Below are 14,254 nucleotides of genomic sequence, written 5' to 3' on the forward strand. Positions count from 1 at the left end.
TAATGCAAAGCAGGTGGAGGATAAGCATGGTTGAAAAACGCCTTGCAGCTAAACATTCACAGTTAGGAACCAAGGAATAGTTTTATACCACTCACACTAAAGTAATTGTCCTACCTGTGCATCTTATGAGTCACTAAACAGTAATAGAACGACCTGCTAATGAGGTTATAATGCAGGCTCTCAGACCCATTTAAATTTCAAGTGAGAAGTCAAGAACTCCACAAAATGCACTAACAAGGCACATTTCTGTCTCAGAAAAATCAGACATTTAATTCAGTCATGGAAACTGCAGAGGTGTCAAATTGACTAGCTAAATTAATTTCCCAGTATACTAGTGATAACAGCACTTGTCTTCTATTTAACCTGCCTCACAAAATGTAGCTCCTGCTAAATCACATTACTATAGCAATTCAGTCAAAAGATACAAAGCCAAATGGTACTACACCATTTACATTACGCACTGCAACAACACTGTTTCACACCTAACAGCACACAACATCGCCATCATATTACCTTGAAATTAAATAGCCCCTGAAATAAAGCACACGAACTCATCAGTCCCAAAACATGTGCGCAAGGAAAGCAACAGAAACTGTTTGGCCATAACCATTAACCTACTCAAAACATGTAATGAAACACTAACTAGAACACCTTTTAGACATAATTACTTTAAGACTGATGTGCCATCTATGTGCAGCTAAACGAGAAGAAAGGGTGTGAACCGAGGGGCCCGACTTTTATTAGTCATATCATAAGAAGCCAACAAACACTGACACCAAGGACAACATAGGGGAAATTACGTGTGCTTAATAAATGAAATAAAGAAACGATTCCATTAATTTATTGTTTCTTTATTTTTTTTTTAAGCACAAGTAATTTCCCCTATGCTTTCCTTGGTGTCAGTGTTTGTCAGCTTCCTATGTGCAGCTAGTTTCTTAAGCATGGTGCTGTCACAAATTTACACGCTGGAGCCTAAATCATCCTACTGCCATGAACACAAGAGAGCCTGGAAATGCAACAATACATACTAGCCAAATATAACTTCTTTTCATTTTAATATATATTTACAGTACACAATTTCTTTGCTGTCCTTCATTTGGTTTAATGTCCTTTTCTTTCGCTAATATGCCAGAGAAAGGTAAAGAGAGATAATGTACTCCAGACAGCTTTATAACTTCAATACCACAGGCCATCTTGACAAAAAGAAGAAAGAAAGCTCCAAGTTTCATTCTGAAAGCGACACCTAAAAAAGAAAACTATGGACATACAACCATTGCAAGTCTAATCCATAATACATATGTCACACACAACATTGAAGCACAAGCTTGGCTCTGCTTTTACACATTACTGCAATGGCTCCAAAATGCCTGGCCTAAACTGTGCCTTTGCATTTACAGCTGCATATAAATACACTAATCACAAATGATTAAAATAAGTAAACTGCTCAGATTGGTTTTGTATTGCTTAGGCTACTGTCCTGATGCAGCAACTTATTATTTAGCTAGAATTGCGCAGTTTTTGTTCACTTCACACAAAACATTCCTCCCCATTTTCGGAAAAACAGCTTAAAACAGCATAAAAATTAGAATTATGAGATCAAACTGGCGTTGGCTGCAACGTCATTGTCACTGCTTTATCAGATGATGTCTTGGCTTTTTTTTTTTTGTGCAGGTCAGCGAGCATTAGACCTAGAGACTTGCAATAGATCACTTTGCCAAAGATCAATACTCAACTTTTTTACCATCATGTGCTTAATTATCATTTACATGAACAACATTTTTTTAAGATAAAAGTATATCTTTACAAGTTCTGTTCAATTTTATTCAACACTCCTGTGTCTGGCAATAAATATTTTTTTAGTGAAATAAAACTCGTTAATAAATACGGTATGCCTGAAAAGCAGATTCATTCTGATTTGCTTTCATGTATTGCATAAAAATTTGGATGCAATAGCTTTTTAGAAAAAAAAAATTGTGTAACCTACAAGAAACACTTATTTCCCCATGGTAGGGAAAGCTGAAAGTTGAAAAAATATCTGCACCCACCTGAGCTTAGCACATTTCTTGCACATGATACAGTTTTTCTTTTATTACAAGTGGATGTATCAGTTTTGGGCAAGCATTTATCTACACATTTCTGGTTGAAATGCTGTTAGCAGCAGTAAATAGTGTTTTGCAATGCAGTACGGCTGAAATGTTTGATGAATGTTTAAGATCAAATTATAAAATAACTTTTTTACCAAAATGGTTTCATGTTAAACATATGCTGTATTTAAATATTTTTTTGCTTTAGGGTATTATGGTGGGAAATATTTATATTTATTGTTACTCCAGGACTTCAGGTTTTCAACTTGTATGTTATTGTACTAGCATGCCTTTTGTGAGATTTTGTTTGTTCTTAGTTTTCTTGGTCCCAAATATGCATGTATTATCTCAAGCCTGAAGTGTATATGAGTGTTGTTTTAGAGTTTTAATTTTAGTTTTAACTACATAGGGCCGCATTGTGTAATGTTCAAAGAGCTCCGATTACTTGAATGTTGAAGCTTTATGTGTAAGTATTGTAAACCCACCCTGTAACAGCCTGGCAACCAATGGCGTCATAAACAAAAGAAAAACTTAAAAAACACTTTTAGCAGTCACAAAACACTTTTTCTTTCCAGTGTTAGCTTATAATTTCTTGCATGCAGCACGTGTCAGACACAAGGCTGCATCAAAATGGGAGCACTTTACACACTCATTTTGCTGCAGTTTTGGGTCAAGTGCTGCCAGACTTTGGCACAATGCTTTATTCCCCTTCTCTGGCACTTGGACCGCACCTGCCCAACAAGCGGTTCCTGATCTGCGAGGGCCACAATGAGTATGCAGTCTGCCTGCCGGATACACCGTTGCGTCCATGAGCTCATCTGGCTGTCACACTGGTACAGAAGCACTCTGTTGCGATCCTCCTGCTGACCCAACCAGTTGCACAGGCGGTACTCATTGGCTCTGCACAAACATAACCACTTACTGCACCACCTACCCAAATACCATGACACAAACTTTGCAGCAAAGTTCACATCATCACTATCATCCACTAAAAAATAAAGTGCCAAAAGCTTGTCAAACACTGGAGCACCACACTAACACCATTCAAAAGTGCTTACGTGTCAAGTGCAGAAGTCCCAAGTTGCTTCTTGATGTAATCGGAAGTCAGCCGAAACACTGGCCCTGTAGCAATATTAAAGAGAAAATAAAAGACTATTGACTTCACAGAGGTCTTACAATTTTTCAGACTAAGGTACTGCTCTCCAGTTTTGATCCTACAAAGTAACTTGTAAAGTTATTATGCCTACAACTATGCAAAACAAGCACAAAGAGCAGAGGCCTGTTTTAGGTTAAATTCATGCTATGCTCACTGCAGAGAATAAACATGCGCTATAAGACGCCTTAAGCTTTCAACTATGAAAAAATAGTTCTTACACACCATATCACCTTCAGGCACTAAATCATCCTGCATAGTGACAGCACAAGATATATAAAAATTCAATAGATTGCCACATGTTTGTGACGTTTTTTTTCTTGCTTGAGTTTGCTTCTGCACATTATCAACGTTTTTAGGCTTTTACTTCTGGGAAAGAGATGAATGCAGCATCAGATTCTACGTTTCACAAGTGTAGCAGCTAGAACAAAGTGCCCGTCATTATCTTATTTGAATAATGTTTTTAATGTATTCTCAAATTGCTGCGATGACTGCTGCTTACCCCATAACACATGACCACTCCCATGTCACATGACAACCCATCAATTCATATTCTGCTGGACCAGCAAAACATTTTTTAACTTTTATGTTGTCAAAGTACTGAATAAATTAAATGCACTGGGTAATTGTTTGGTTAGTACAGAGCTCAGATCTTTTAATAGCAAACACAGGATTGTGGCCAACAGGGCAATCTTTGTACTGTGCCAACAATAACCGCTGTCGTTATAGGCAAAGGAACAGATGTATACTACTGCTCCACAAACTCTGTGCTCATTGTTGGGCTATATGCATCTTGGCAAGGACATGAATATGTAGTGGCTTTATTTAGTGTGATGGCTTTATCCCAATGTGTGGGAACTACAGTACACTCCTGTTAGGACAAACCAAGTTCAGCCAAACCTTCAGATATGAGGAAAGATGTGTGCATTTAGTTGGTTTCCCAAAGACTAACCCCCCTCCCCCCCTCCCCCCGTTAGCACAAACTGGTAATTTGGTGCATGACCACAACGATATCGACTGTCATGAAACCAGAAATTGGAATTTGACGTTTACCAGGCTGCCAGGTCACTCAAAGTCACCAGGCACAGAACACTGCACTCATGGCCTGCATGACGCAACACCTTTCAGGGTGCCTATAAAAGATTAGCCTTTGTACTAGGCAGCCCCAGACCAAAAGGATATGGATTGCTTACAACCCTTTGCTTCTTGCCATACAGGAAAAAAACAATATGGCAAATGTCTTGTTCAAGCGACCCCTTATTGCTGGTGCTGCCACACCTGTGGCTGTGTTGTTTGCTGAATGCTGTTGCTTCCTCTCTCAGAAAACTAATACTGCTGGGAAGGGGGGGGGGAAGGGTACGATAAGTCAAATCCTGGTCCCGATCAAACTAGCTCAAATTTGGAAGCAGCTAAAAGAAATCGAGAAGAAAGTAGATGCCCAATCAAACCTGAACAACAACATTACTTCATGTCAGGAACAGCTAAATCAATGTAATAATGTGGAAAAGATGCTTGAAAAAAGAATTGACAAGCTAGAAAACAATAGACGAACATCTAATTTCATAATTTGTGGTGGATACCTGAAAACAGAAAGCAAAAATGTCCTATCGCTGGAAACTGCCGTTAAGAAACTTTTTTTACAACATTCTTGAAGTCAACGAAACCCCTATGGAAGGCATCCAATGATTAGGCAAACTGGTAACCAACAAGAACTGCCCAATTATCGTGAGGCTTCTGAACAAAAGAGACAAGTTCTAATTTTGAAAAAAAATGGCTACAAGTTAAAAGACAGGAATTTCAATTGGTGAGGACTTTTCTTGAAGAGTTTATGATGTCAGGAAGGAACTGCAGGTGAATGCAAAGACAAACCAGGAAAAACACCACCGAGTTTCTTTATCCTTTGATATGTTGTACATCAACAAAGACACTTATGTCTGGGACAAGGAAAAGAATGATAAAGAACCCGTTAGAATATGAGCTGGAAAGGTCAAGTTGCTCTATAACATTATGACACGCGCATATGCATAAATAGACACACCAAACTGACAGTGTTTAAAGTACTGCTTCAAATTTTCTATCCTTAGAAAGAACCAGTTTCATATACCTTAGCCAAGTGCGCTCAAGCAAAGAAAAGCAATTATTCTTTGCTAACTTAAATAAATGCTCGCAGTATAATTAACAAGGTAGATTCGCTGGAAATTCAGTTACTGCTACACAATGCTCATATTCTTGTCATCACAGAAACTGGTCTACGTAATAAGATAAGCAATGAGCTAGTTTTCCCTTCCTGCATGAAGCCTTCTGTAGGGAAAAAGCAAGTAGGAGAGAAGGTGACCTATTCTTGTAAAGCATCAAATAGAAGTGACGTATATTGATGAGGTTCATGATAATGAGTGCCATTGCATTAAGTTATCATGCTGGGGGCATTTTTTGTGCTGTATGCATGTTATAGACTGCCTGATGCCACACCCGATTACCAGGCCAAACATAATAATCTTTTGTTTGTGGTTGATTTTAATTAACATAGCATTAACTGGGAACAACTTTAGGCAGGGTGCAAGGTTGATCAAAATATTATTACTATTGCTGACATTATGCTGACACATGACTTAAAGTAGTTATTGAACATCTTGTGTTCAAGGTTGTACTAGTACAGTACTGGATCTGGTGTTACTAAATTGTGGCTTTTCTGACTATGCTGTGTCAGTTGACGAGGGTCTCTTAGATGAGAAACTTGTAGCTGTGTCATTACCTATTTTTAAGCCTGTTTTTGCTGTAAGTGTTAGAATGTGTCGATTCAAAGACTACTCTAAGGCTGATGATGCTAGTGTGGTAGAATATATGAATGCCTGCCTTACTGAATTCGATAATGACGAAAACAGTGTATCAACATTATAGTCAAGGTTTATTGGAATGTGTTGGCATTGCAGTAATACATTTGTGCTAAACAATCAAAGAAAGTAAACAAATGTACATCATGGATTAAGCATAATATTTACAGCTCAGGTGGCAAATAAAACGAAGTAATAAAAAGCATGTGCAGCCAGAAGTAATCAATAAGTTACAAACCAAGCCGACGTCTGCAGTACGTAGCTCGAAAGACCACATTAAAATGCTGTTGCCTAACTTCATAAAGGGGGCATCAAAAAAAGTTTTAGTGTATTTAAGCCGCAAGAAGAAGCCTGCCACAGAGACGGCGATCCACGGAACCTCTATAACGGACTTCAATGAACTTTTAAATTACTGTTTTCATAGCGTATTTTCTCATGCAGTTTCAGTAGCATGCCTGATCCTACTATGCTCCAGGCACATGAAGTAAATTACTTTCCTATCAAGGAATTTCATCCATGCTTTTGAACTTTATAACAAAGACACTGTGTGGCCCACATGAGATTAAGAATGTTTCTTAGGCACTACACTGAAATTACCGGTACATTTCTTGTGACACTGTTCAGAGCCTCTTTGTTATCTGAAAGGTGTCCAACGACTAGAGGTCAGCTTGTGTTGCTCTTATTTTTAAGGGTGATTGCTCATCCTTACAAGATTATCACCCGATATCATTAACTTCATCATGCTGCAAACTATTTAAGCACATTATCACTACCTATATCACAGAATTCGTAGAACAAAACTCAATATTAAGAAGTTGTCAACAAGGCTTTAGGAAAGGTTACTCCACCACAACACAGCTAATAACTGTAATTCATACATTTGCAAAAACTTTGGAAACTTATAATGGTAAAATTGATGCCATTTTCTAAAATCTTAGCGAATCATTTGATCGAGCAATTCACTGTAAACTTAATCAAAAACTAAGAAACATTAATCTTCCTGATATTATAGTTTCTTGGATAGCAGTTTATTTCAATTGATGGGAACAGCTTAAGCTCTCTTCCTGATAAATTCGGTGTGCCTCAGGGCAGCCTCTTTAGGCCATTGTTTTACCTATAAATAATTACACACTAATGACATTGTCACTGTTGTAACACTAGCCCACATATTACACTGCTCGCAAACAACTATGTGTTAGTGTTATTTCATGAAATAACGAGAACTTGATTTGAGCTTGCGTAACACATTAAAATGGTGTGTTGAATGGGGCATGGCCTTGAACAAAAATAAAACAGTTTGCATTTGTATAACACACAAGAAAAGATCACTAAAACATGAATAAGAATTAGTGTCATCACTGCTTAAGCAAGTTAACTGTGTACAAATATTCAGGAGTAACATTCACTGATAATCTTTCTTAGAACTGGTGTATAAACAACATACATTACTCTGCTTTCCAAAAACACTGTTAAGACAAACTTATAAATTCACCTTCTAGCGCTATAGTTATCATATCTTTGACTGAAATTGGGATATGCCTGCATTGCATGGGATTCATACACTAACAAATGCACAGTAGAATCTCGATGTGTTCCCGTTATGTATGCTTTCCCGGCGCCAACGTTCGCAATCGAGAACACAAAAAATTACCCAACTAAGTTATACTTAATTTTACTGGTTCATACATTCCCGGAAAACACTACTTTTCGGCACCAATGTTCAGTACATCGCCAAACTTTGATCGTATGATACATTTTCCGGCCGCTAGACCCTATGTAAAAAAGGGAGGCGCACACGATCGAGAACAGTATATAGCTGCCCGCCACCGCAGCTTCACCGTTAACCGTAATACTCGCCCGCCCGTCTCACGTGAAAACGCCGGCGTGCGGAGTTTCTCATTTCGGTACCAGTAAATCTTCTCCGGGGTCATCGCACGTGGCATTCACAGCTATCACCACCAATCGTATTGCGATAAGCATCTTCGCCTATCTTTTTCACAGCATGTGGCACCGTCGAAAGCATAGCACACGCTTTTACTAGGTGATAACCGAAACACACCGCATTTCCCCACTGCAGACTGTGATCGTATGTTTTCGGGCCGCTTGATACCATGAGAAGACGAAAAGGTGCGAAGTGCGTGCGATCAAGAACAGTATACGGCCGCCCGTCTGACATGGAAATGACAGCGCACACAATTTCTTATTAGTGCGCTTCTTCCTACTGTTACTGCGTATATTTATTGATGCATTTTAATAAACAGGCTGAAGTAAGCGAAATTCTGCTTTCCAATTTCGATAATTACATACTCTCAGAAGATGCAGAATATCATCTATCGACTATTATCACGCTTAGCCGCAGCCACCCATGACGGAATGAAACTTTGGCCACCCTTCTTATCAGTATCGTAGCCATCAGGTCTTGCTCATTTCGACTAGTTCTCAACACTCAAGTAGCCTTGAACCATGTGAAACGTAAGGTACCAACACACACACGCTTGCCAGGTTAGACGCCTTGGCAGAGTTCGCTTCGTAATGAGTAACTGAGAGCACTTCAAAATATGCAAGTTGGATGTGGCTACTATTCGTCAGTCAAGCTGGTGCAAGACAAAGCCCAATTGATACCACTTAGCATGGCCAGACTGGAGCACATGAATGCGAGCACGCACTCAAACCCTGTAGCATGAACAAAGCAAACACTGCGCATACACACGACAGTTACATGCAGCTGCGGTCTGCTACGTAGCGTAGATACTGCAGCCATTGTGGGGTGCCGTGACAAGTCCGCTGGCTGAGCGCATTGTGGCTCATTGACGAAAATGGCATTTGGCTTACATTTGGCTTGTAGTAGGTGCCAAAATCGCAAGTAGTGGCATCAACGTGAACATGCAAAATGAAATTAGAACTGCACAACATGTGATGCTGAGTATGTGGAGTATTTGGGCCGGCCCTGCTCCGCCACAGCTTTCACTGAAGCACTTTTGTTGCGGCAAACTATTTCTGAAATAGCCTACTTTAACTTCAATTTCTCCACTTCGATAAAAAGTGGTTCAGGGCTCCTTTATCATTAAAAAAAAACTTGAGGAAATCCACAGAAAGGCTGTAGACATTATCTATTCTAAGTTTAAACACATACAGCTAATTTCCTACAGCTAATGATTTTCCTACACAGCTAATGAAGGCTAATGATATTTCACTTTTCGAAGTACAAAAATATTGCACTGCTTTAACTTTTTACATTCACTTTTTAAGCATGCATTATCACTAGAGCCCAAATGATAGTAACCCCAATGTCAACAAGACACAGTTGTCACAATTATCTGAATTCATTTACCCCCTACTTTACTAAAGCAGACAAGGTTTTATTCCTACCTCATATAATTTTAGAGTGTAATTCTTTACCCGAACTGTACTGATTACATGCAGAATGAAAGCCTATTGTATGTGTTTGTTTTCTTCCTATTTAAATTTTATTTGTATTTTGTTTCCCGAGGAAGAATGGTGCAAACGAACAAGGGTGAAATAGAAAACACAGAGGAGTGCAGTTTGCAATGTATGTATTTCAATGATTTTATTGCAATTATTGCAGTATTGTAATTTCTTTTTTGTAGTGCAATTTTGTATGTTTTGTTACCTCATTTACTCTTTGCTGTTGACTGTATGTGTGCCTGTCCTACAAGGACCAAATTTATGTCTCCAGTATGTCATAAACAACAACAACAACAACAACAACAACAACAACAACAACAACAACAACAACAACAACAACAACAACAACAACAACAACAACAATAATAATAATAGGCTGTAAAGCAATTCTAAATAACATGTACACGCACAGGGACAATGTTTACAAATGATTTCCAATTGGCAAAAAAAAAAAAAGAAAGCTTAATTTTAACAGTATATGAGTCTTTCAAAATGGTGCTGGAGGCTTCAGTAGCTAACTTTCCTGTGGATGCATACAAGGAAAATTAAGAAAAGCAATATGTATAACAAAAGCTAGACATGGGCAGTCTACCAATGTTTAAAAGCCCACAGCAGTGCCAGAGCCAGTGACTCTGTGGCCAGGTGGATGTGCCAAAAACTTCCATAAACAAGGCGTGTTACCTATGCTGCGAAGTGCATGGCAGAGTTCCAGTGTAAATGTAGAAAGTGGCACATCCTCATTGACAGCCAATGCTGCAATAGTGGTGAAGTTGGATCCCGTTGGCCGGGAGATCATGGAAGCAGCTGAAACAAGCAATGCACAAAGGCGTACATTAGGAGCCAACAGTCTGAAAAAAATTCTCTACATTTTTTTTACTTTAAAATCATAAGCTGCAATTTATAAAGAAATAGGGAATATGGAATTCTGTGAAAATTTGCAATAGCACCCAACATCGACTTAGCTGCTGGTGCTCAAATCACAAAACAGAGCAAAGGGTGCAACCACTGAGTTCACAGCTTCACAGATCAGTGCCGTATTTACTACTGGTCTTAGCAGTGATTATCCATTTGTGTCGACTCATGTGCAGCTTGTAAAGATTGATATGCTCACAGCACCACATAAGGCTGGTATTGAAGCTGGTAGTTCCAAAAGGTAAGTCAAATACAATATGATAGAACCAATAAATATGAACACTGGTAATTTGTGACTCCAGGCTGAAGCAGCCCATTTCTTACAGCCACAACAGATAAACAGTTACAACTTAGGTTACATGAACTAAAACCTCAACATTAAGCATTTTGTGACATTTAGAGCAGTTGAAGAATGAAGTAAAAGCAGTGTAATTCATGTCAATGAATTTTCACGCATGCAACCCACATGAAACATTAAAAGCTAATATAAGTGAAAAGTGGAGATGTGAGTTGTACAATAATTGTGGTGCAGTTTCAGGGGAATGCGATTCACATTGCAATATTGGCAGAATGTGAAGCAGACTTTGTGTTTCTATGAAGATGCACCACACCTAAACAGAGAGCAGGGCTAGTATAATGTAACTATTCTTTTTTGCTCTTTGCAATAGGTCAGAGTGGCGTTTCACCTACGTTAGCACTAGGATCGACTTTCAATAAATGGTAAATGATAAGAAAGAAACAGAATCGAGTGAAAACAATCCTTGCATTATACTGGCCCTACAGTGAAAGCAGCAACGCCTTAACATGCAAAACCAGTCAATTGTTTTGCTTTTTTTTTTTAAGAAAGATTTGTTTAGGTCAGGTTGTTTGCACAGGTTATATGTAAAGCTTTATTTCACTCTTTTCAGCTTAGTTACATCTTGGAAAATATGGTAGCTTAGCTCCGACAACACACAGTTACTGAAAATCTCACCAAGAGCACCAACAAAATTTTAGTGAGACAACATTTTTACTAGTGCAAGGACACTCTCTGGTGGTTAAGCTAGTACAGCCAGTGAAAAAGCTTACTTTGCAAATTAGTTATCGTTCCTGTAGTCTGTATTTATAGCAAACCCTCGCTAACTCGAACTTTGGTACATCGAAATATCAGTCAAGTCGAACTTTTTTCGTGGCTTGGTGTCCACCTAATGTATTTTTCATATCTTATAACGAAATTCTTTGCACTGTACTCCAGATATCTTGACTGCGAAAATGTTTATATTTGAGCGGATATCTGACTGCGAAAAGCTTATCCGATTGATTGGAAGCGGGTGGAGTGTCACTTTACCACTGACAAAGTGCAATGAGCCATTTTGTAGCGATGCCTTTTCCGATGCTGTTTCTTATTACGCTGCGTCAGTGGTCATAGTGACACTTCACCCACATTATCAATGGGATAAACCAGTCGAGAACGGTGAATGAAACAGTGGCATATAATTGAGCAGAAGGTATGGCTACGAAACCACGACCCTAGGGCGGTATTCTCAATCGACTAATTATTGGGATACGACGATTCTCACAATATTTCACGTGTCTAGGCTTTGGACATGTCAGTGCCTTCGTGCAACAGCGTTTGCTTAGCTTTGTGCGAGGATCACTGTTGCCCATTGTGGAGATGGGTTGGCGGCACAAAGCTCACTCTACGAGCGACAGTCAAGAAAGGGCACGACGCTCCTCCACTCTGAAACGCACAAAGGCGCTACGGCAGGGTTCATTGACTCTCCGACATGGCACAGAGAAAGCTCCAGAGTCAGGGTGCCAACAAGCACAGGTTTATTCACCCAAGATACAGCACAGTGCGACAGTCACAGTGCTTACGGGCAAAGGCTCACCGCAAGACTGATCGAGTACACACGACCGCTGCACTAGGGCTCACTGGAAGCGGTCCACCAAGTGCGACCGCAAGGAGCCGTGGAAGCAAAGATCCCACGTAACCAGCTCGTTGCGGGCCTGTGAGCATCTGCCATGGCAATGAAGCGCGCAGCGGAAGAGAGCTGGGGGGCAGAGGGTGCATGGGATCCACCACTCGGAATGCCAAACAGGACGCATCCTGGTGACACTTGCTCGCACGGTGATTTGACCCCAGGAGGGAGAAGCATGGTTTGCACAGGAAATTAACTGTGATGTGCTAGCTGTGTACACCATGTTGCCATTAGTTGGTGGTTCCCGGAGATTGAGCAAAGCACAACATGCGAGCTGGGGGACAAGGTGTAGGAAGGCAACTCGAACCCACAGCGTAGATGCCTGATCGGATGTCGAGTCGCACAATATTTTGCAAAAGTGATTATCAGAAATACCACTCCTGATATATTGAGCTTTTGCGAAAAATTGAGCGGCTGCTGGCGCCAATTTTAAAAGGCTTAGTGTGGTCAATGTGTGGCCAGGGGCTTATATTTTTGTGAATGCACTTATCTCGAAAATTTTCCCAGTTTTTACAACTTCGAGTTAATGGGATTTTACTGTACCTGCACCTGAAATGATCTGGGAAAGAAGGGGCTTATCAAGATGCCTCCCTTTCAGAAAGTAACATATAATTTTCATCTCGAGCCCTTGGCTTACAAAGGGCCAAGCCATACACTGCTGGTGTGCCAAGCAACCTTACGTATTTATCTGTACAAAATACCATCATGAACTGGTGTTTCACATATAACCATCTTTGGACTTTGACAAAGGCACTGAAAGACACAGGTGAGACAGCAGCTCATACTTTTCTTTTTAATTTTCAGGATCTCGTATTCTTTTTCATTTTGACGGAGACACCCAAAAGCAAGATTTGATTGTTATATCTTATAACCAATAACATGATATGGGAACATTGCAGTAAGCACTTTATTTTACCATAGAACAAGGTTCACCAAGGTTCATGGTGTGGTGGTTGACCACTGTTGCATCCGAGCATTGTTAAAACTGGTAACATTATAAGTTTGTACAACTGTACCTCTTTCTGTCTAATTAAAATGTTCTGATGTCTGTCCACTCTCATTTTTTTCATGCAACCCGTTTACAAAAATGGGATTTTCTTGGCATTTGAATATTGTTATAGGTAGGTTTAAACTGTATCTTGTTATTCCTTGAGGCTTAGAATGAATCTGCTTCCAATATTGCAACATGTCACACCTGAATTTTTATTTCTAATGCAATATTTAAAAAAAATTTTCTCTGACACCAGGCATAACCAGATGACTTCTGAACAGTCAGTTCAAAGGCAAGACCGAACAGCAGCAGTACACCAACATTGCATTAACCACTTCAAGGCAAGACTTTGATAGCACCACAGTAATAATCCTTCATAGCTTCACATTCCTTCCAAAGTCACAGTTTTGCTAACTAACAAAAATATTTATGTAAATTTAACCTAATTTTACATCTAAATACAGTGAAGCAAAAAAAAAAAGTACTCTTGCTGGCTGCAACTGAATGCTTACCTTTAACAGTATCACCTTTTTGCAGGCTACCCAGAAGCCGGTGGCCAAGAAGGTGAATAAGTCGGGTTACCACCTGCAACATGTCGTATAATCTCAAATGCGATACACAACTACAGAGCTTGCATGACTATAATGTAACTTCTTTTTTGTATGTAATTATTATTGTGAGAAAACACCCCACAACCTATTCAGAACATAATGCGAGATTTGTTTTGCTTCAATATGCACAGAGCTCAATCTCAAAGCATATTAGCTTTTAGCTTTGTGGCAAAGCCAAGCTATTGGCTTTCCCACAAAATTTCCCACAAATTTCACCTTCACATAGCTAATGTTAAAAAGAAAATAGCATACGGGATACGTGTTTTAATCAAAGCATGACCATAT

At 39.4% G+C, this 14,254-nt stretch overlaps 1 protein-coding gene across 9 annotated transcripts in view; it reads right to left on the minus strand.

Moving 5' to 3' along the window:
- LOC142582194 (neuropathy target esterase sws-like) overlaps positions 1 to 14,254 on the minus strand; it is a 198,602-nt gene that overhangs the window by 99,261 nt on the left and 85,087 nt on the right. For all 9 annotated transcript variants that reach the window (XR_012828395.1, XR_012828394.1, XM_075691623.1 and 6 more), the window contains exons 19-22: positions 13,871 to 13,943; positions 10,176 to 10,298; positions 3,143 to 3,206; positions 2,816 to 2,984 (exon numbers count right to left, since the gene is read on the minus strand). Coding sequence is in view for 7 of the 9 variants with exons in the window: in XM_075691623.1 (XP_075547738.1) it covers positions 2,816 to 2,984; positions 3,143 to 3,206; positions 10,176 to 10,298; positions 13,871 to 13,943 (429 nt within the window). In the remaining 2 variants the exon portion in view is untranslated. The remainder of the gene's footprint in view (positions 1 to 2,815; positions 2,985 to 3,142; positions 3,207 to 10,175; positions 10,299 to 13,870; positions 13,944 to 14,254) is intronic.

Source organism: Dermacentor variabilis, chromosome 1, assembly GCF_050947875.1.
Source record: "Dermacentor variabilis isolate Ectoservices chromosome 1, ASM5094787v1, whole genome shotgun sequence".
Lineage (NCBI taxonomy): Eukaryota > Metazoa > Arthropoda > Arachnida > Ixodida > Ixodidae > Dermacentor > Dermacentor variabilis.